Below are 21,744 nucleotides of genomic sequence, written 5' to 3' on the forward strand. Positions count from 1 at the left end.
TCTGTGATCTTGCGGTAGAAGAAGGTTGCTAGGGAGTCACAGAGGTCTTGTGATGGCGGGATGTCATTGATGTTGGAGCTGGGGTTGAAGAGTTCCTTCACGATGTTGAAGAGCTCCTTGTAGTTTTGTGCGTTGTTATTGATGCGTTCTTTGAAAGTGTTTTTTTTGGCGGTTTTGATGAGTTGTTGGTGTCTGCGGATGGCGATCTTGAAGGCTGTGTAGTTGTCCGGTGTCTGTTCTTGGTGTAAAATTTTCTCCAATCTTCGGCATGTTGGCTTGGAGGTCAGTGGTGAACCAGAAGGCCTTTCTGTCAGTGCATCTGTAAGAAGGTTTCTTGATCAGGTTGAGAGTGTTGGCACAGTCATTGATCCATTGCCTGAGGTATCGGGCTGCTGTGTCGGTGTTGATAGGTGGGTTCCGGGAGAGGGTAGTGATCAGCTAGTCTTCGGTGACCTTGTTCAAACTGCGGTGGGGAACCCACGGCGGGTGATGGTGTGTTGTGGGTTTCTCGAGGGAGAAGTGGATGCAGAGGGGGTCGGTCCAGTGGAGTTCGGTGGTGTGGCTGAAGGAGACGTGTTTGCCAATGGAGAAGATGGGGTCGAGGGTGTGTCCTGCTGAGTGGGTGGGCATCGTGATGAGCTGCTTGAGGCCAAGGTTGGCGAGGTTGTAGAGCGGGGTGGTGGTGGTGTTGTTGTCGTTGGTGTTCTAGAGGTGGAAGTTCAGGTCCCTGAGGAGTATGTAGTCTGTGGATGCGAGGGCGTGCGTGCTGATGATGTCGGAGATGGAGTCGCTGAACTGCTGTCGGAGTCCGGTGAGTCTGTAAACAAGGGTTCCTCTGAGGGTGGTGTTTGGATTGGTGTGGATCTGGAAGTGCAGGTGTTCGGCCGCGCTGAGGGTGTCTTCGGTGCTGGTAGTGATTCTGAGGGTATTCCTGTGGACTATGGTGATGCCTCCTCCTGGTCTGTTGATGCTGTCCCTACGGGTGATCTTGTAGCTGTCTGGGATGGCTATGGCGATGTCGGGTGCTGAGGAGGGGTTCATCCAGGTCTCGGTCAGGAAGGCGACGTCTGGGGAGGCTGAGTCGAGTAGGTTCCAGAGTTCGATGGCGACATCATGGCGACACCATCTTAGGGACCGTTTCCAAGTCAGTCTCCCTTTGATTTTTATTGATTCACATGGGATGGGCTTAAGATCTCTGAACTGAACCTGTGGGTGCTGTTTGTGCACTACTGTCTCTTAATATAGATGCAATCGTTTTGTGAGTCAGCCATTAAGTGTGTACTCTCATGGAGACTTCAAAACTCAAAACCATGTGTAGACAAACAGATATGCATCAGCTATCTATAAAAACTGTAAGAAAAAATAGCTGCACACCAAATACACAGATGAAATTATGATCTTGGTGTAGGCTGTAGCATTAATCCAACCCTTGTTGGTGGACGGAAGAGTAAAAGAACAGGATTTAGGCAGCCAATGGTTATGAGTTACCAGGCTCTGTCCCTCAAACACTCAAATGACATCAGTGCCAAACGTCAACTGAATAACTTATTAGGTGAATTTGGAACTAATCTAGAGCAGCCTTGGGGTGGTCCTGATGGATAAGGGCATGTTGTTCCAGATCCTGAGTGCAAAAATGAAAAAGGCCTGTTGTCTTGCAGTTTTCTGTTTTACACTTCTTAGTCTGCATTCTGAGGCTCTCCTGGTGGCTGGTATGCTGAGAATGACCAAAAAGGGTGAGCTTGCCTGCAAGATAAAGGGGTGCTACTGGTTTTGATGGCTTTGTAAATAATGCAGCTACTGGCAAGGGGAGCCAATGCAGTTCAATTTTATGTGATTGTATTTCATCAGGCCCTGACAGGGATGTGCTGTAGTGTGTGGGATCCCCCTATGGGATGCCTGAATTCATGGTATAGGGCATTACCATTATCCAGATGCAAGAGCTCAAGAATGATTCTAGAAAGTGTAGCAACAAAAAATACTTTCAAACACGAGCACTCAAATGGAGCACAACTGTATAAATACTGTTCTTAAACACTCAAATAAAATAATATTAAAATGACAGTATAAAATGGCTAACCACTGTAAACTGTCTTATCACGATTTGGTCATTCCTTTAGAGGATTGCTTTAAATGTATTGCTTTGTCTGTTTATATTGTGTTTTCAGCCTTATTAAAGGAGAGTGGATGTATGCATTAAAAGGCAGGACCTCTAGAATGTGCATTCATTAGTTATTCCCTTCTGATCACTGAATAAGCCCAGCACTAACTCCCTTATTCTTCCCTTCCTACAGGTTGATGTCTTCTCCTTTGGAATAGTCCTCTGTGAAATACTCGGCCGAATCCCGGCTGATCCAGAGGTTCTGCCCAGGACTAAGGTGAGTGAAAGTCTGGTCTAGTAATCAATTTCTTGAACTCCCTACCTCTACTCATTTGACAGGAGACTTGTTAGCCCCCCACTTGTCTTCTAAAATCTCTTATGGGCAGATGACATTGTTTACTACTTTCAATATTATACCATTGTCCAGGCCTGATCTGTCTAAACCCTAGGTACAAACTTGGCCATGCATGTGGCATGAGTGTAATGTAGAGAGAGAGAGGAATGTAGTTTTCTTCCTTTCTTCTTCTAATGAGAGCACCAGCTTGGTTCTGCCAGCTATAATGTTGATGGCACACTGAGTAACAATGGTTGTTCACTCTGATGAGCCTGTTAGAAAATTAAATTTACAAAGAAAGCCTTTGTTGCTCAAATAACTGAACACTCGAGGTGATCAGTGCTGAATGCAAAGCCTCAATTCTTTGTCTCTTTACAAGAGGCGTTTTTGATACCTACCAAATTACAGTTCTTCCGTGCCCTGACGAAGATTGCAGATGAAGAAAGACTCCAATAGCCCATCAATAAACCACTCACTCCGAAAGACTTCAGCAGCCGAACAATTAACCACTCATTCCTTCCCAGTGGTTACGTTTGAAGCTTTGTGATTTTAGAAGATCACTGAATGATGCATCACTTCTCATGGCTCACTCCAACCTCAGATCTACTCCATCTGCATGGTCTGTTGAATTCACCATACCTAGCATTGAAAATATTTGACACTGTATTCCAAAACACAGAAAGAACAGTTCCACAAATCATTGCATTTTGAGTAAGTTAGTTGGGTCTTCTGCCTAGCACACGTGTAAACTACATTGTCTCTTGGTGCTGAATGTGAACTTAGAGCTTCAGGGCCTGCAGATGGTAGATTGACCTGCCAACACTTGTTGACTATTTTTATTGAAAAGTTAAATAAAAGCAAGGTCTCTTAACATCTAGTAATATCTGGCGTGCCTTCTTAATAGTAGTTAATAGTTTTCTCCTCTTGAGGCACGACAAGAACACTGATGCTTCTCTGCCTCCTTTCTTACAGGGTACCACATTCCTGTTGCCACATTCTTCTTAGCATGCATTCAGAGTCGTGTCTCAGAAACGGACATCTTGGGCTCGATGTCCGTTGACCTTTTCTAAGTATAGACATTACCATATAGGAAGAGCAGTCTGCGGTTACTTGGTAGAATTTTATTCCTTTGCCTCTATGAAAAAAGATCTTGCTGAGGTGTCGGAACACTTTTGCAACTTGGCTTCCTCTGAACTAACATAGAAACATTTAGTAATCAGCATCGGAAACACTGTTTTCAACAGTACTAAGAAGCCCCTGGCTGAAAGATATATCTTTATAAATACCTGCAAATGCAAGTATTCCGTTTTGGCGCTCAGGGACCACCATAGTTAGTGGGAATCTCGACCTAAAGTCATCATTGTGTCCTTCACAGAAGAACAAGAAACTACTTTGAAGACACGAACATATTCACAAATGTATACATAGCTTTTAAGAAGTCTTAAACATTGCCCAAGCAAAAAAGAGCCATTCCTATAGGTAAAGCAAAAAATGTGCACTTCTGCACGGGCCCTTCTGTTCAATAGGCGTGATCTACATTTATGACATTATCTTACAAGTGTCTTCATCGTGCATTTGCAGAATCCGAAATATTCGGCTGCCTAGCAACGATGCTTGTTTCCCACTGCTTCCTGCTGGAGTTGTAGAATCTGTTCGTGACGATTTGCCTGTTACAGTTGCTTTTCAATTCTGCTGTGTTTCTTGAAAATGTGAAAAATCCACGCTTAGCTTTGAAGAAATATAAAGCACCGTTTGGAACATATTTACTGATAAACATGTCCCATTGCACTCTGGGACTTAAAATCCACTGGCATTACCCCTCTCTGGATCAAGTACTCACCCAGCTTGGTTGTCTACCCAATACAATAAACTGTCCAGGTGCCTTTCCGCTTGGAATTTCTGAACTCACTTTAGAAATTATACAATTTAATTCAGATCTCATCTTCCTGGGCAGATGTCATACGTAAGTTGCTGCATGTGCAGATGTTCAGCTGGCTCTGCTGCTCATGCGCCTGTGTGTACAGACAACGTTGGGTATTGTGCAGCCGTCCATACCAGAAGCAGAAAACTAGTGTGACCCCAGTATTGCTGTTATTAGGCCGGTCAAGGTTTTCTAGCTCTTCAGCTAGGAAAATCTTTGTTGTTGCCCCTCAATGGAGCTTGTACAGACCCAGCAAAACCTTCAACTTAAAATGAACTGAATAACTTTCTTCAAAGTAAGGATGAGGTGGGGAGTCCTGTAGGGATATAAAGTTGTTGTCTTCTTCATGTGATGCTGACACTTAGGTACAAAGTGGGTTGGTTGATCAAATAGTATCTGAGGTCAGTTCTGCAATTCTGTTGCAGTTATTTAGGATTTTCATCCATTACACAGAAGTTTGGAACAATGGAGTCTGAGGAATGATATGTAGTTCTCATTAGACCCTAATAGCAAGGCTTTTCCACTCAGGGTAAACCATCCAAGGATAGGACATGTGGACAGGAGAATCAATTAGTAGCATTCAAAGAGGACTCAGTTGGATCACCACAGCTCCGGACTGCCTACTTTGTCACTTTTGTCCCTCTTACTCCTTCACAAATGTCATGTATCCCTTCCCCGAACTGCTCCTTATTCTTCCAGGCCACAGGCCTGTGGATCGTTCTTCTAGGCAATCACTTACTATAGGGATATCAACAATACTCCTTTCCTCTGAGCGATATCTCCTTCCTCCCAAGCAGTGCTTGTAGCAGCATAGTTACAGGACTTTAGCTCTGTTCCTGGCGTGGGAAGGGAGCTGGCTGCCAAAGACAACTGCCCTGCAACACAGAAAGCTTCTCCAGGATCCTGTACTAGGGTGCCTGGACGCCAGTCAGTGAGACGTAGCTAGAAAACTGATCTAGGGAATCCGCCTCATATTTATACTTGGCTAGCAGGCGAGTGAGTTGCAGATTTCTACTCCGCTCTGGGGCCTCTCCAAACTCGTGGGGTGGACATCTCTTTGCAGGTACTGCTCAACCATACAAATTTAGATTTTGTGGTCTGGCAAACAGAAGGGGAGAGCAGAGTGAGTCCTGAGTCCAAGACAGAGAACAAAAGATGCAGCCCTTCCCTGCTTAACCACTACACATCACTGTCTGCCTTAACCTGCACATCAAAAGACCATTTGGACTTCTTTCAGTGGAGCCCGATCCACTTCAAAGTGACCTCAGGAGTCTTCTGATGGACTGCCTCCACTACATAATACAGGCTGGCAAGACTCCGCTCTGAACATCTACCCCACACATGTAAAGTACACGCACCCACAGTCGCCATCCATGACCAACATGGGTCTAGAAAAGGACTTGGCTGAAAAGTCATTGGCAGACCAAATTTAAAGACCGAGGCTAGTAAGCACTTTTCCACATAAGATAACAGCAAAAAGACACCCCTTCCACTTATGATAAAAACTGCTGCTACCTCTGCCAGATTTTCCTAAGATGGAGAGAGGACAGAAGCCCATCTCCAAATAGGAGGATGCCCTCGAGGTTTCCCTCTGGATCACAGAGCTCTGTTCTTCATTTCAAGCCATGTTGCACTTTTTGTGGAATTGTTAAGCATGCAGATGGGATATTTTATTGTATTTTAGTCCCTGGCCATGATTTAGTCATGCATATTATTTGTATCATGCCAAACGTGTTGCCTTCCTAGTCACTTCTTGTGATCGTCTCACAAACATTAATTTTGAGCGTTTCCATCATTTTGCTCCCAGAAGGCTTCTAAAACCAATCCTTATCCAAAACGTCGAAATTAGTTACATGGTTTGGAGTTCTGGTTGATGATTAGAGCTATCACGTGGCAATCCAAGGACATTTTAGTTAGGGAAATTACCTCCTTTCTGAATAATACGTGATTCAACCTCTTTAGAAATGACACATTTTATTTAAAAAAACATGCTTAAGAATTAAGTTCTGCCTTCCTTTCGATGTTTGATGTCATGTTCTAAATGTTCACTGTCCTCTGGGTGCTTCTCATTTTTCGTGTGCCTCAGTTAACAACTTTGTAAAAAAATCAACTAAAAATATGTAAACATATGAAATATAAACGTTTAGCCATTCAAAACCGTTGACACTTCTGTTACAGTTTATTTGTCTTTTCAGGATTATGGACTGGATGTGGTTGCTTTTCGTGCAATGATTGGAGAATGCCCAATAAAGATCTTGGATTTGGCGGCCAGCTGTTGCAGGGTGAGTTGCTATAGTCTTTCTTTACAGGCCTAGTCCTTTGTTATAAAATCAAGCATTGGTTAACTCTCTAGGTCGGTAGGTGTGCCAAATGATTAAAATTAGTGCAGACTGTCACCTTCTTGGCGTATATCGTATTGTCATCACAAGTAGTGACTTGAAAAGACAAGCATTGGCAATGCCAATCGTTTCTGCTTTTATGCAGAGAAAAGTTGCAAGGTCCACAGGCAGCAGCAGTGGACACAGCACAAGGCATCAACAGCAGCAGTGTAAGCTTTCCTCACTTACAGAGACAAGGTACAGCACACACTGCAGCAGCAGTGCAAGATTTAATCACATAGAGAGACCAAGCACAGCATGCCAGTGCTTAATTTGTAAATACAAAGGTGCCGGTGCCCAAAGCCCTCCTCTTGAACTCGCGGCTGTTGTAATTAAATGTGTGAACATGGAATACTGAGCCGGCATAATACTGAAGCCATCTCGGGCCTCTTTAATCCATTTAAAGCCACGCGCTGCCACTTCAGCTCACTCTTGCATCTTTTTACTTTCTCCCTTTGTGATGCTTTTTCGCTTTTCCCTTCATCCGTCTTTCCTTTATGTGTCTTTTGCTCCAGCAAATGCTTGAGGCATAAGAATAAGCCCCGGCCCTCAAAAATAAGTGTCAGTGCTCAGCACCGGAAACAACAAACACAAATTAAGCACTGCAGCATGCACAGCAGCCGTGCAAGCTTTCATCACATAAAGAGACCAGGTACAACATGCCCAGCAGCAGCAGTTCAAGATTTCATTAGATAGACCGATCAGTAACGGCACGCACAGCAGCCGTGCAAGCTTTCATCATATACAGAGGCCAGGTACAGAATGCACAGCAGCAGCAGTTCTAGCTTTCCTCACATACAGAGGCCAGGTACAGAATGCACAGCAGCAGCAGTGCAAGCTTTCCTCCCATACAGAGACCAGGTACAGAATGCACAACAGTAGCAGATCAAGCTTTCATCACGTAGAGAGACCGGGCACAGCATGCACAGCAGCAGTGCAAGCTTTCATCACATACAAAGGCCAGGTACAGAATGCACAGCAGCAGCAGTGCATGCTTTCCTCACATACAGAGACCAGGTACATAATGCACAACAGCCCGAGTGCAAGCTTTCATCACATATAGATTCCATGTACACAATGCACAGCAGCAGAAGTGCAAGCATTCATCACATACAGAGACCAGGTATGGAATGCAAAGCAGCAGTCATAAAAGCTTTCCTAACATACAGAGACCAGGTACAGAATGCACAGCAGTAGCAGATCAAGCTTTCATCACGTAGAGAGACCGGGCACAGCATGCACAGCAGCAGTGCAAGCTTTCATCACATACAAAGGCCAGGTACAGAATGCACAGCAGCAGCAGCAGTGCATGCTTTCCTCACATACAGAGACCAGGTACATAATGCACAACAGCCCGAGTGCAAGCTTTCATCACATATAGATTCCATGTACACAATGCACAGCAGCAGAAGTGCAAGCATTCATCACATACAGAGACCAGGTATGGAATGCAAAGCAGCAGTCATAAAAGCTTTCCTAACATACAGAGACCAGGTACAGAATGCACAGCAGTAGCAGAGCAAGCTTTCTTCACGTAGAGAGATCAGGCACAGCATGCACACAGCAGTACAAGCTTTCACCATCTATAGAGACCAGATACAACATGCCCAGCAGCCACAGTGCAAGCTTTCATCACATATATATTCCAGGTACAGAATGCACAGCAGCAGAAGTGCAAGCATTTATCACATACAGAGACCAGGTATGGAATTCAAAGCAGCAATCATACAAGCTTTCCTTACATACAGAGACTAGGTACAGAATGCACAGCAGCAGCAGAAGTGCAAGCATTTATCACATACAGAGACCAGGTATGGAATGCAAAGCAGCAATCATACAAGCTTTCCTTACATACAGAGACTAGGTACAGAATGCACAGCAGCAGCAGTGCAAGCATTTATCGCATACATAGACCAGGTACAGAATCCACAGCAGCAGCAGTGCAAGTTTTTATCACATACAGAGACTAGGTACAGCATGAACAGCAGTGGTGAAAGCTTTTCTTGCATTGAGAGACCATATACAGCATGCCCAGCAGCACCTGTGCAAACTTTCATCACATACAGAGACTAGATACAGAATGTGCAGATGCAGCAGTACAAGCTTTCATCAAATAGAGATACCAATCTCAGCATACCGAGCATCAGTAGTGCAAGTTTTCCCTGCATAGAGAGACATTATACTGCATGCATAGCAGCAACAGTGCAGGCTTTCATCGCATAGAGTGAGCAAGGACAGCAGGCTCAGCAGCACTGCAAAAGTTTATTGTATAGAAAGACCACACACAGCATGCCCAGCAGCAGAAGTGCAAGCTTTTGTTGCATAGAGAGACCTTGTACAGCATACCCTGCAGCAGCAGCAGTGCACACTTTCATCACATAGAAAGACCTAGTACAACATGCACAGCAGCTGAAGTGGAAACTTTTCTCTGGCGAGACCAAGTACAGCATATCCATCAGCAGCAGTGGAAACTTTCATCGCATAAAGAGAGACCAGGTACAGCATGCACAGTGGTAGAAATGCAAGCTTCCATTACATAGAGAGAGCAGGTACAGCATTCACAGTGGCAATAGTGCAAGCATCCATTAAATAGAGAGACCAGGTAAAGCATGCACAGTGGCAGAAGTGCAAGCTTCCATTACATAGAGAGAGCAGGTACAGCATGCACAGTGGCAGAAGTGCAAGCTTCCATTACATAGAGAGAGCAGGTACAGCATGCACAGTGGCAGAAGTGCAAGCTTCCATTACATAGAGAGACCAGGTAAAGCATGCACAGTGGCATAAGTGCAAGCTTCCATCACATAGAGAGCCCAGGTAAAGCATGCACAGTGGCAGAAGTGCAAGCTTCCATCACATAGAGGGACCAGGTACAGTGGGGGTATGCACAGTTGCAGAAGTGTGAATATTCCTTACATGCACCCAGGAGTTAAAGCCCTAGACAAAAAACAACCCATTGTACTTTAGTTAAAACACCCGCAGCAGCAAAGTAAACCTCCCTCACACCCACCAGTTAGAGAACAAACTCAAAGCCAGCGAAGTACACTGTTAATAACACAGTCATTGTATCAGCGTAGAGAGCTGGGTGTGGAGCAACACAATGCTTGTGTGCTGGATGTGAGCTGTGCACGGTGTGTTACCAAGGCTAAGACTTGTATTAGGTACACGTGTAACCAGAAAGTGTAGCTCAGCTGATAACCTCTGTACATTACATTAAAAAAGGCTTTGATTAAGCCAGTCTCCCCCTGTCCTGGGCTCTGCCAGGCCTGCGAGCCATGGCCACCCTCTGAGACACGTCACCTGCCAGGAACAGATGCTGCATCTTCAGATAGTGCAGTGAAGCACAAGATGCCTGTGAGTGGGAACGAAGTCTATAGGACCTCTAATAGCTAAGGGGGTTAAAGCTAGAAGCTATAAACCGAGAGGGTGTGATTGTGTATTTGGAATTGCCGGCTGGTGCCGCCACAAGAGTAGGCATTCAGATGGGTGGCTGGCGTTTCCAACCGCTTCAATGAACTAGCGGGCCCATGACGCTGCTCTTTAGATTACAACGTTTTTCAGAAAGTGTCCCAGCCTGGACTACAGTTTACCATACTCACCCAGTATCAGTGCTGTCCAGGAGGCGGCCTCATGAACTTACAGTAGGTTATTATACCCGTTTAAAAGCAATGCAAGCACAAGAATGATCGAATGAATGAATGAATGTTTGAATAAACAAATAGGTGAGTGAATGCTTGAATAAACAAGTTGATGTTATATAGTTAACATCAACTTCTCAGGCACCAGTCAAGAGGTGTCACAGCTCCATTCTTAGAGTGATTGGATGCTGTGCGTTCCACTACGCAAAGAAGTATGTTGTCCGATTGTACCCTTTGTATTGAGGTTCTCTTTCTTGTTTAGGGATGGTTCACCCAATATGGGGTGTCACTTGGGTGACCTAGTGAGTCTGTGCAGCAGGTATGAGAAGCTCAGGCATATCTCTCTCTGGCAGTGGTCTCTCAGTGCCTCCCACTAGAGGGCGCAGTACTCTAGCAAGAGCGAGCACCCATCTTACTTGCACACTGTGGAGGCTGACATTGGGGTAGAGTAGAGGTGGGCAAACCAGATAATTCATGGGAAGAGAACCAGGCCAGAGCCGAGCTAGTCGTCTAGCTGGGATCTAAACGCCGAAGCATGAGCTGAGCCAGAAAAAAAAACCTTGTAAATCTTCAAATTTACCGCAAAGAAAAGTGTTTAACCCTACATAAAAAGGTGTTGGTCTGAACCTGAAAAGTTATGTAACCATCATGGGAAGGCCACAGAAACAGAAGGCATTATTGTATTTATCTGAAAGTGACGGCCCCTTTTGTAAACCATACACAAAAAGGACAAAGGTGGTCTATTTCCTTATGTTCATCCATGTACCAGCTGCTTTTCTATGACCTTTCTGCGCGGTGGTTTGGGAAGACTCAATAGGGCGCTGTCCATCCATCTGGCCACAGGGTTCGTATACCTGGCTGTTGTTGATGCTGGTGTCTCTGCTGGTGTTGATGTTGCTGTGATTGACATTTTGCTCTGATTGCTTTCTGTTCTTTTCCAGCTTGAGGCCTTCAAGAGGCCATCTTTCTCGGAGCTGCTCGATGACCTGGAAGATCTTGCAGACAGTTTGGACTCTCAAACGGACGAGCAGAGTTCGGACTGATTCTACCTCTGAAGCCCGCCCATCAGAGGCAACCTGTAAATAATCTGTACAGAGGAACCATAAAAAAACCTACAATAGCTATACCCTGATATTTATTGAACTATTTTTTGATGGTGTAATTCCTAGTCAGGAAAATATATAAGAACACTTTTGCTATTACATATTTTTTGTAGTAGAACTTTTTAACATATTTCACTCTCTATTAAAAATTAAGGATGAATTATAATCTACAGTAAAAATAGCGATTATTGTAAAGCGAACTTTAGGAGAAGAATTTCCAAAACATCTGCAGTTTCCATCAGGGACAGACGATTTCACACAGCAGCTGGCTATGAGCTCCTCCATTTACTGATTCCTATCAATGCGATAGCCCATACTGCCCAGCTGGGACCACAGAAGAAAAACCTGGATTTGGAAGATCACAAGGGATGGGGGAAACGCAGACTATTCCTGCCTGATGTGAAATTTCTATTTTGAAAACTGAGAAGTCCTGTTAATTTCTGTATGGTGTAAAAATGCACGTGGCTATTGACTCTTGCAGAATGACCCAGCTTTGAAGCAGTCACTGAAATGAAATCAAAGCAGAACATTACTGCCTTGATCTCTTCCGTCCTTGAAATAGAACATTTTCAACGAAAAAAATTTATTTTGGATTAGTTATATTACCAGGGTCTTGTAGCATATGTGGCCCATTACCAATGTCTAACATAAACTACAGGGTTACCTGCCTGACACAAAGGAGTGTGAAACTGTGGTGTGGATATTTGTTTGCAAGTGCGTTTGGAAGACCGTGATTTTGAAAGCTTTTATTTATTGCAGTTTTTATAAATTGCGTCGTTGTTGACCGGAAAAACGTTCTGTAGTTGTACCTCCAAATGAGAAACAAATCGTGATTTTTTTGTTTTTTTGTTTAGTAGTTTCTAGTTTTTAGTAGAGTGATCTTGTCTGGTAATGGTGTGGGATCCATTTTGCACTTTGGATGAGACTTGACTTGGTCCATTGTTTGACTGGGAGGCTATTTGGGTGTTTAGTTAAGAGATCATATACTCTTTTTTTTTAAAGCCAATTTCTAGTCATTTTGCTCCATGGTGAAGGGCATCTTGTTTTTCTAAGCGTGAAACTCTTGTGCCTTTAAGCAGTATATTGCCATTATGTTTTTTTTCTGGTCATTATAATGTGAGAGCCTGTATTTCTGACAAGAAATAAATAGGCTTGTTTTTTTATAGCATTGACTGGATGATTGGCACGGATGAGATCATAAAGTTGATATGAGTTTTAGTGTGGTGTGGATGTCGTATTTAATTTTAGTTTGGACTCCGTGTTGTTTGTTCTGAGGAAAAAAGTTTTTGTTGTTTTTTCAGTATTAGTTTAGTCTCATTGTGTTTTCAGAGTATTGAGAATCTTTAGAAGGTGTTCTTATCCCACTTTCTCTTTGCTAGAAGAGAAGTTGGTCCATCCAGGGAGATCAATGCCCCAGGACGATTTCCACTAAACTTGATGTTCCAAGAGTGATTTAAAAATGTCTGTTTAATTTCGTGCAGGTTTGTTAAATGGTGCTAAACTATACAGGGAGTGCAGAATTATTAGGCAAATGAGTATTTTGACCACATCATCCTCTTTATGCATGTTGTCTTACTCCAAGCTGTATAGGCTCGAAAGCCTACTACCAATTAAGCATATTAGGTGATGTGCATCTCTGTAATGAGAAGGGGTGTGGTCTAATGACATCAACACCCTATATCAGGTGTGCATAATTATTAGGCAACTTCCTTTCCTTTGGCAAAATGGGTCAAAAGAAGGACTTGACAGGCTCAGAAAAGTCAAAAATAGTGAGATATCTTGCAGAGGGATGCAGCACTCTTAAAATTGCAAAGCTTCTGAAGCGTGATCATCGAACAATCAAGCGTTTCATTCAAAATAGTCAACAGGGTCGCAAGAAGCGTGTGGAAAAACCAAGGCGCAAAATAACTGCCCATGAACTGAGAAAAGTCAAGCGTGCAGCTGCCACGATGCCACTTGCCACCAGTTTGGCCATATTTCAGAGCTGCAACATCACTGGAGTGCCCAAAAGCACAAGGTGTGCAATACTCAGAGACATGGCCAAGGTAAGAAAGGCTGAAAGACGACCACCACTGAACAAGACACACAAGCTGAAACGTCAAGACTGGGCCAAGAAATATCTCAAGACTGATTTTTCTAAGGTTTTATGGACTGATGAAATGAGAGTGAGTCTTGATGGGCCAGATGGATGGGCCCGTGGCTGGATTGGTAAAGGGCAGAGAGCTCCAGTCCGACTCAGACGCCAGCAAGGTGGAGGTGGAGTACTGGTTTGGGCTGGTATCATCAAAGATGAGCTTGTGGGGCCTTTTCCGGTTGAGGATGGAGTCAAGCTCAACTCCCAGTCCTACTGCCAGTTCCTGGAAGACACCTTCTTCAAGCAGTGGTACAGGAAGAAGTCTGCATCCTTCAAGAAAAACATGATTTTCATGCAGGACAATGCTCCATCACACGCGTCCAAGTACTCCACAGCGTGGCTGGCAAGAAAGGGTATAAAAGAAGGAAATCTAATGACATGGCCTCCTTGTTCACCTGATCTGAACCCCATTGAGAACCTGTGGTCCATCATCAAATGTGAGATTTACAAGGAGGGAAAACAGTACACCTCTCTGAACAGTGTCTGGGAGGCTGTGGTTGCTGCTGCACGCAATGTTGATGGTGAACAGATCAAAATACTGACAGAATCCATGGATGGCAGGCTTTTGAGTGTCCTTGCAAAGAAAGGTGGCTATATTGGTCACTGATTTGTTTTTGTTTTGTTTTTGAATGTCAGAAATGTATATTTGTGAATGTTGAGATGTTATATTGGTTTCACTGGTAATAATAAATAATTGAAATGGGTATATATTTTTTTTTGTTAAGTTGCCTAATAATTATGCACAGTGATAGTCACCTGCACACACAGATATCCCCCTACACAGCTAAAACTAAAAACAAACTAAAAACTACTTCCAAAAATATTCAGCTTTGAAATTAATGAGTTTTTTGGGTTCATTGAGAACATGGTTGTTGTTCAATAATAAAATTAATCCTCAAAAATACAACTTGCCTAATAATTCTGCACTCCCTGTAAGCAAACCAAAAGATGCCCTTTTCTGTGAAGATATATATAAAGTTAACTCTGTGCAACTCGCCTGGTACCGTTTCATAAAGGAAATATCTAAAAAAAGAATGACTGGAACTACTTAACCCTTTGCATTTTGTCCAAGAGTTATTTTACTGAGGGATTCTGTTGGCATGCATGCATTTAGTTCTCATGAGCTTTGCCATAAAGCAATCTGAATGCTCTCAGGTGCTTCCTTCCTTCCCGTCTGCTGTAAGATATTTGTCACCATGGACCAGCAGAATATGCTGTACGAAGGCCCAGCAACTTTTTGGGATATCGTGCATTAGCAACAAACCAGGATTTGTAGGGGAGAGGACTGCTGACCTGCAGAAATCATTGTGGTGATACTACTGCAGGACACCCTGCAGCCATTTTATTCAACCGGATGAACTTGAATGGCATCATGGGCAAGGCTGGGCTTGGAAACTGAACTAGCCCTGGAAAAAAAATGTCCAAACCAGCCCCACTCCCTTCTTCCTCTTTCATCTCTCTCCCTCCTTTTCTCTCTCCTATCTTTCTCCCCTCTCCGTCACCTAAAGCACCCTCTGCGCCTTCTGTAATTACATGGGGCAACTGGGGAAAGTTGCCGAGGCTTCCAATAGCTCCATTCCATAGGGGGAATGCCCAGTGGAATAAATCGGGAGTCCGGCCCTGATCATAGGTTGAGCTGGAGCAACATTCTGCCCGACTTCATTCTGCCCGGTGCAACATTTTTCAGAGGTGAGCCTGAAACTGAATTGAATTAGTTTTTTTGTAATCATCAGCAAGAAGTCAAAAGATGTGTCTTTGTCACTGCAGAAGATTTACTCTACAGCCTGCAGATTTCTCCTGGAAATGAATCCATTACTTTTCATTTTTTAAATCATCTTTGAGTTTTATTTATTTCCAAAAATGACACATTTTTCAGTGACCTGCTGGCCAATCTCAGATGATTGTAATGTGGAGAAGCATTTTGGTCTAAACGTCATTAGCAAGAACCAGTCATTCATATTTACTAACATACTAAAACGTGAAGCATGCTAGACAACCTGTTACAGCAAAATGCATCGTAAACATAAGAAAAACAGATTAACATCAAAGAGCACACATTAGAAGTGTATGAAGCACAAGGTTACTTTGATCAGGATATAGCAGCTCTACTTTTGAAACAACTAAGTTTGCAGAAAGCTAACCTATAAGAATAGTCCCTCTTGATTAAGGTTAGCAAACATCTTCTAATTAGAGTTCGTGAATAACCCATTGCATCTTAGGGTACCAGACCGTACTCAGGTGGGACCTTAGTTGCTGTCTGGAATAGTCTCAAATCGTGTTTTGAAGTGTATCTACCATTTCGCCTCATTGCCAGGCGACAGGGTATTTGCTAAGCCCTCCAGATTCTTCCCTGTGGAGGGATGCACTTTCAGCTTCTGACCTTAGTAAAAAAACATTGAGCCAGCTACTTGCTGTAGGAGGGTTTTTGCCTTTCTATTTCATTGTGATGGTCCTTTTATTTAATTGCAGGATAGTCGAAGAACATATCTTTTGATTTATGGGCTTTAGAGTGCTTTAAAAAAAACAAAGATACTGGCCTCAAAGAGGTTGAGGTCTACCTGTCCTGTTTCTACCTTCAGTCTCTTCTGGATCCCTAACCAGGTTCTATTGATGTGGACGCAGACCCACGTCATATGTTTAAAACAGGCCTGGAATGTCTGAGAGGACACAGCTGTCATTGGTCACCGAGAACATTCAGTTGACTTTGCTTGGATTGACGTAGACTATGTGCAATGATGTGTTGAATTGAATAAATCTGAATATCCCCTTACGGGATACTTTAATGAGTAAGCCAAGATCCTGTCCCATCCATTATCATGTACAGCTCGGTTTGATTTAAAGTCCAGTGTCTCTCTAAGCTTTAACAGGGAAACATTCATGTGTGTTTGCAATGCCCTGTTTAATCAATGAACTAATCTTCTACCCATTTCCATGGAGTGCAGGTCCGGAATCAATGCATGTGTTTGCAGTTCTTCGGACGTTAGTTTTGAGGCGTTTTCTTATCCTGTCACAGGAGCCTATGATGTAGAAGTTGCCTCTCATCCAGATCAACCTTCAGCCAGGGTGTTGAATGTGCTCGGAGTGCCCTCCTGGAACAAATTACCCAAAGCCATGATTCCTGCAACTATCATGTGGGTTAGATACCTGCCAGTGAAGCAGTGGTCTTCTTTAATGCTGTAAAACCCTGGTGTAAAAAATAAAAAACAAAAATCAGACCCCTCCAGCAAATTTTTCATAATTATTCTATTAAATTGGTATTGCTTAAATATGTCTAAACCTATTTAAACATTGTAGTTAAGTTATGTTACCCGTTTTAAACATGCAATAAAATACATGATTGCCAAACATACTGTTGTGGTCAGAGAGATCTTACTAAAGGGCAAAAGTATCCACAGTGTGATTATCAGAAATGAGGGGGAGGGGGATAGGGAGAAGTTTGAGGAATATTTAGATACTCTTCCTCTTTGACACCAACTCCCAGCCAGGATATACATGACAAAAGATGTTAGTAATTGCCCATTACAGAGTGGCTTACTGCAACAATTTTTTTCACTTAAAACAAAGTACTGTTATCTGCATGATGCTTTTCTTGGCCAGGGACTGGCAACCCCCACCCCCAAGATCAATTAAGTCACCCCCAAGGTGGCCCGCCCCCCATTTTGAAGACCTCTGCAGTAAAGTGACCACTTCTTTTAGGTACCCTTCATGAAGAGGATTGATGGAGCTTGCAGGGTTAACTTATATAGTGACTTATAACACTCACCCATAACATCCCGAGGCTACTCGTATCAAACAGGGAAGCTTTCGACCAGTGTGACCAGGTGGGCTGAACAAGGCATTATGGTTGTTCAGTCGATAGCTGTGTTTTTAACACTGATTTCAGAAATATATTGACCAGCTAGCCAATGAATAACCCATTGATGTTTGGCAGCCAATTGTTAATGCTTAAAGTTAGATGCACTAAGAACCCCTGCCTCTGCCAGTAGCCACAGATTGGCCAGAGACATTCTGCACCTGGCCGAAGCCCAGAATAGGTCTTGCAACATCACACCCATTTTGGGAAATAAGCTTTTAAGTAGCATCAAGGAGGGGTTTACAAAGTAATAAAGTAAACTGGGAAGCATGATCATTTTTGCCAGTGCAATCCTGCCCATGACCGACAAAATAAGCATCCTCCAGAACGCAATCTGGGATCTTAATATAGTCACTGCTTTTGTCAGATTACCATCTAGCAGAAACTTGTTCAGACTGATCTATCTTAACTACAAGTATCAAAAGGTGTTAGTTTCTCCTTTTATGAAGCCACCTTCCATGCATATTTGCCTGTGGTGCTTGCTGGAGCATAGTAAGAAGGTTTTGGACCAATTAACTCCAAGTCCTGAGACATACTTAACAGTTTGTAGAGTTTGAGTTATGGCAGAAGCGGCCTCCTATATATGTTTTCTGTATAAGTGCATATTGTCAGCGTAAAGGGCCACCTCATGGAGGCTGTCACTCAACAGGATGTCTCAGTTTGACTTTCCATGCACTTTTTTTCACACTACAAAGCAAGCTAAAATAATAGGGGGGATAATGGACACTCAAGTCAGATTCCCCTTATGATCTTTAGAGATGCCAAAAGTACTTTGCCTTCACTCAATCTCACAGTCAGTTCAGCACATAGCAATCTGATCCACCATACTATTTGTTCATCAAACCCACATTAAGCTAAAATGGAGAACATGTATTTTTTCCCACAGTGTCAAATGCTATCTTTAGATTAAAGACGGGGCAGCTGGCTTGTGGCCATGTGTAAGCGGCTATTTGTAATATTTTGAACAGTCTCAGAAGAGATGTAATTCAAGACGCTGATCCACACCTACAAAGCCCTTCACAATCAAGGAGCAGCAACCACTGCCTGAACTTTCACCAACCCTGAAGACCCCTGTGCTTCGCCTCCCTCTCCCTCTCGCACACCTCCTCGTATCCACTGGAGTAACAGTAGAGGATCCTCCTTCTCCCACCTCACAGCAAAATCCTGGACTGACCTCCCCCTTCACTTCATGACCTCATCCTCTCTTCTGGAGTCCAGGAAAGGGCTCAAGACCTGACTGTTTAACTGACCTCCTGAGCAGCTATGCTCTCAGCACCTGGATACCCTTGTGGGTGATTAGCCACGCTCTATAAATCCTTTATTGATTGATTGATTTAAAGTTCAAAGAGCTACTTCTTCACTAAACCTATTGATCAGAATAGTTTGGATCATTTTTTTCTCCTTTTTTTGCATAATATTTAGCAATTTTAATGTATCTCTAGAGGCCTATATGACGATAATTCGAATTGATTATTTCACGGCTTGGGTAGAAATACAGCCAGGACTTCCCTTAAGGGGGGAGAGGTTCGAGCGAGATATTTCCACTCTCTACAGCCTCTGCTTACAATGCTTTTAACCGCAGCATTAGTTACTCTGCATATGAGCTATACAATTCTGTCAGTAGCTCAATGGACCAAGTGTTCCATCTGCCATCAGCTCCTGCAATGCATTATTATTCTGTAGTGCAGACATAGGGTTGTCCACTCGTGCTTATTGCTCAGGGAGGACCTGTGGTAACCTCAAGTCTGCCAGGAAGTGGTCAATGTCATCAATCGAGTAATCCTTTTCTCCTTTTCTGTTTTTTACAAACTGCTATAGTACCCTTAAAAGCCACTGTGCATGTTATGCTGGATGTAAACAGTAGTACTTGGAGCAAACTATATTACCTCTATCGGTGTGTGTGGGTGTGAATATACGTCAGAACAACGAATGTTGGAACCATGCAGGCCTAAACAATGTGGTCGCAACAACGACTGTGTTGTTACCACGAATGCCTTTACCACAAATGCCTTTACCACGAATGCCTTAACAACAATTTTTTGTTGTAAAGGCATTCCTGGTAAAGGCATGCGTGGTTCCAGCATGCAACACCACCCCTACCCCTAAAAAAATCATATCCAACCCCCCACCCCCAGCCCTAAAAACAATTGTACCCCTACCCGACCCCACCCCTAAAACTACTGCAACCCTCCACCCCCTCAAACTAAATATATCCCGGCCCCCCCACTCCCACCCCTAAAACTACCCTGACCCCTGACCCCCCACCCCCCAAACCTAAACTACCCCGACCGCCCATCCCACCCCTAAAAACTAAAAATACCCCGACCCCCCCACCTTGCCCCTAAAACTACTGCAACCCCCACCCCCTAAAACCTAAGCTACCCCACCACACTAAAAACAAAAAATACCCCAACTCCCAGACCCTGCCCCTAAAACTACCATGACCCCCACTACCTTAAAACCTAAAATACCCCAACCCCCCACCCCTAAAAAACTAAAAGGTCCCCTGCCCCTAAAACTACCCCCCAGCCCTGCCCCAGCCCCACTTACCTGACTACCGCAACCCCCACCCCCTCTAAAACTTAAACTAGCCCAACCACCACCCCTAAAAACTAAAAATACCCTGGCCCCCCACCCCTGCCCCTAAAACAATCACGACCCAACCACACCCCTAAAACCTAAACTACCCCAACCCCCCACCCCTGAACGCCCACCCCCCAAAACCTAAACTACTCGACCTCCCACCCCTAAAAATGTAAATTACCTCGACCCCACCCCGCCCCTAAAAACTAAAAATACCCCCACCCCTAAAACGGCCCCAGCCCCACTTACCTGACCGCATCCTCCACCGAAGCCGACGGCCTTCTTCTGTGCCTTAACCACGCATGTGCGTTATTCAGCACATGCGTGGTTAAGGCACAGAAGAACGAAGTCGTGGGTAACCAAAGCGTTGTTCCGCTTTCGTTGTTCACGACTTCGTTCTTACGGAGTCGTGGTTCGGGTTGTTTCTCCTGTGTGCATATTTTAATCCAAGGCCCAAAGCATTCTTTTCACTACATTAAATAAGTGCTGAACTGCCAGCCCGGAAATTCCGAAACTTTGCTAATATGGGGCTAGGCGGCAAAAGGGAGATGGTTGTTAAGGTGCCACCTCTTCAGCCTGCTACTTTTAGATGAACAATGTTTTTTTATATATTTCCGGTACTCTAGCATGTCCACATGTGTACATTGCTCGACTTATGTTTGTTTTGAGCGCGACCTTCTAGGTATCCAACTCATTCTGATAACTCTTATAGTTGTTTGCATATGTCTAGAGTGTGTTATTGAGGGTCTTGCACACCAATTTCGTTGTGGCTCACACAGTCATATAGCATGCATTTGTCTAACCTGAAGTTCAAGACTATTATTACCAAATCTTTTTTTAATTTCTAAGGCACAACGTGTCTGTGTTATTGTTTCCCGGCTTGTCTCGAGTTCATCGAGCGAATCTACAGCACATAGACAAGGCCCATTTTCTTTACTCGAAAGGTTAATTTTTGGTGGTGGAAATATGTAACATTATCTTATTGGTTGTAGATTTTCCCATTGCAGAAACAATTGTGCGTTGGACTGTGCTACAGATCAGGGATGTTGCCAATAAGAAAACTTCATTGTTTAGGACACCTCTCAGTTGTGTTAGGTTGTGGCAAAGCGGTGTTGTCTGGCTTCAAGATCCAAGTGGAGAGCTGGCTTGAGACCTCACTCTTTGAGAAATCAGTAGGATGACCGTGGCATTGTTTGACCTCACTGTCTCGGCTGTTCTGGTACCCATGACACGGAGGAGCTGTGTTGCTTGTGTCTCACTGTGCATGAGGTAGCTTTGGCACCAAACAGCACAAAGATTCAGGAGTCACAGTGCCCCCGCAGTCAAGGATGCCCAATACACTCTGCTCTGCAATGGTGCAACCCGAGGCCCCAAGGACACTTGGCTTGTCTAGGCACATGGCCTTCCACATGGCTCTCTCATGTCACATCAAAATGAATATTACGATGACAAAAGCAGAAATCATGGGAATCCGACAGTCCACCACCTTAAAACCCAGGGCCCAGGAGGTGTTGTGGCTTCGGCTCCCAGTTTTAGATCCCATCTTGACCACAATTATACGTCACTCGGGCAAATGGCATAATTTGACACCACTTATTAAAAGCATTTAGAATTAAGTCCCAGAAATTGTACAGATAGGTAAATGTGAATTTTGGTCTCCTTATTTAGAAGGAACTCTAGAATGGCAAACGTTTATTGGTTTTAG

General features: G+C 43.8%; 1 protein-coding gene across 1 annotated transcript in view; it reads left to right on the forward strand.

Annotated features, from left to right (window-relative positions):
• LOC138301219 (dual specificity testis-specific protein kinase 1-like) overlaps positions 1–16,944 on the forward strand; it is a 239,477-nt gene extending 222,533 nt beyond the window's left edge. The window contains exons 7-9 of the mRNA XM_069241461.1: positions 2,292–2,375; positions 6,549–6,635; positions 11,308–16,944. Of these exons, the coding sequence (XP_069097562.1) occupies positions 2,292–2,375; positions 6,549–6,635; positions 11,308–11,409 (273 nt within the window). The 3' untranslated portion in view covers positions 11,410–16,944. The remainder of the gene's footprint in view (positions 1–2,291; positions 2,376–6,548; positions 6,636–11,307) is intronic.
• The last annotated feature ends 4,800 nt before the right edge of the window (positions 16,945–21,744 follow it).

The sequence above is a fragment of the Pleurodeles waltl genome, chromosome 6 (genome assembly GCF_031143425.1).
Source record: "Pleurodeles waltl isolate 20211129_DDA chromosome 6, aPleWal1.hap1.20221129, whole genome shotgun sequence".
Lineage (NCBI taxonomy): Eukaryota > Metazoa > Chordata > Amphibia > Caudata > Salamandridae > Pleurodeles > Pleurodeles waltl.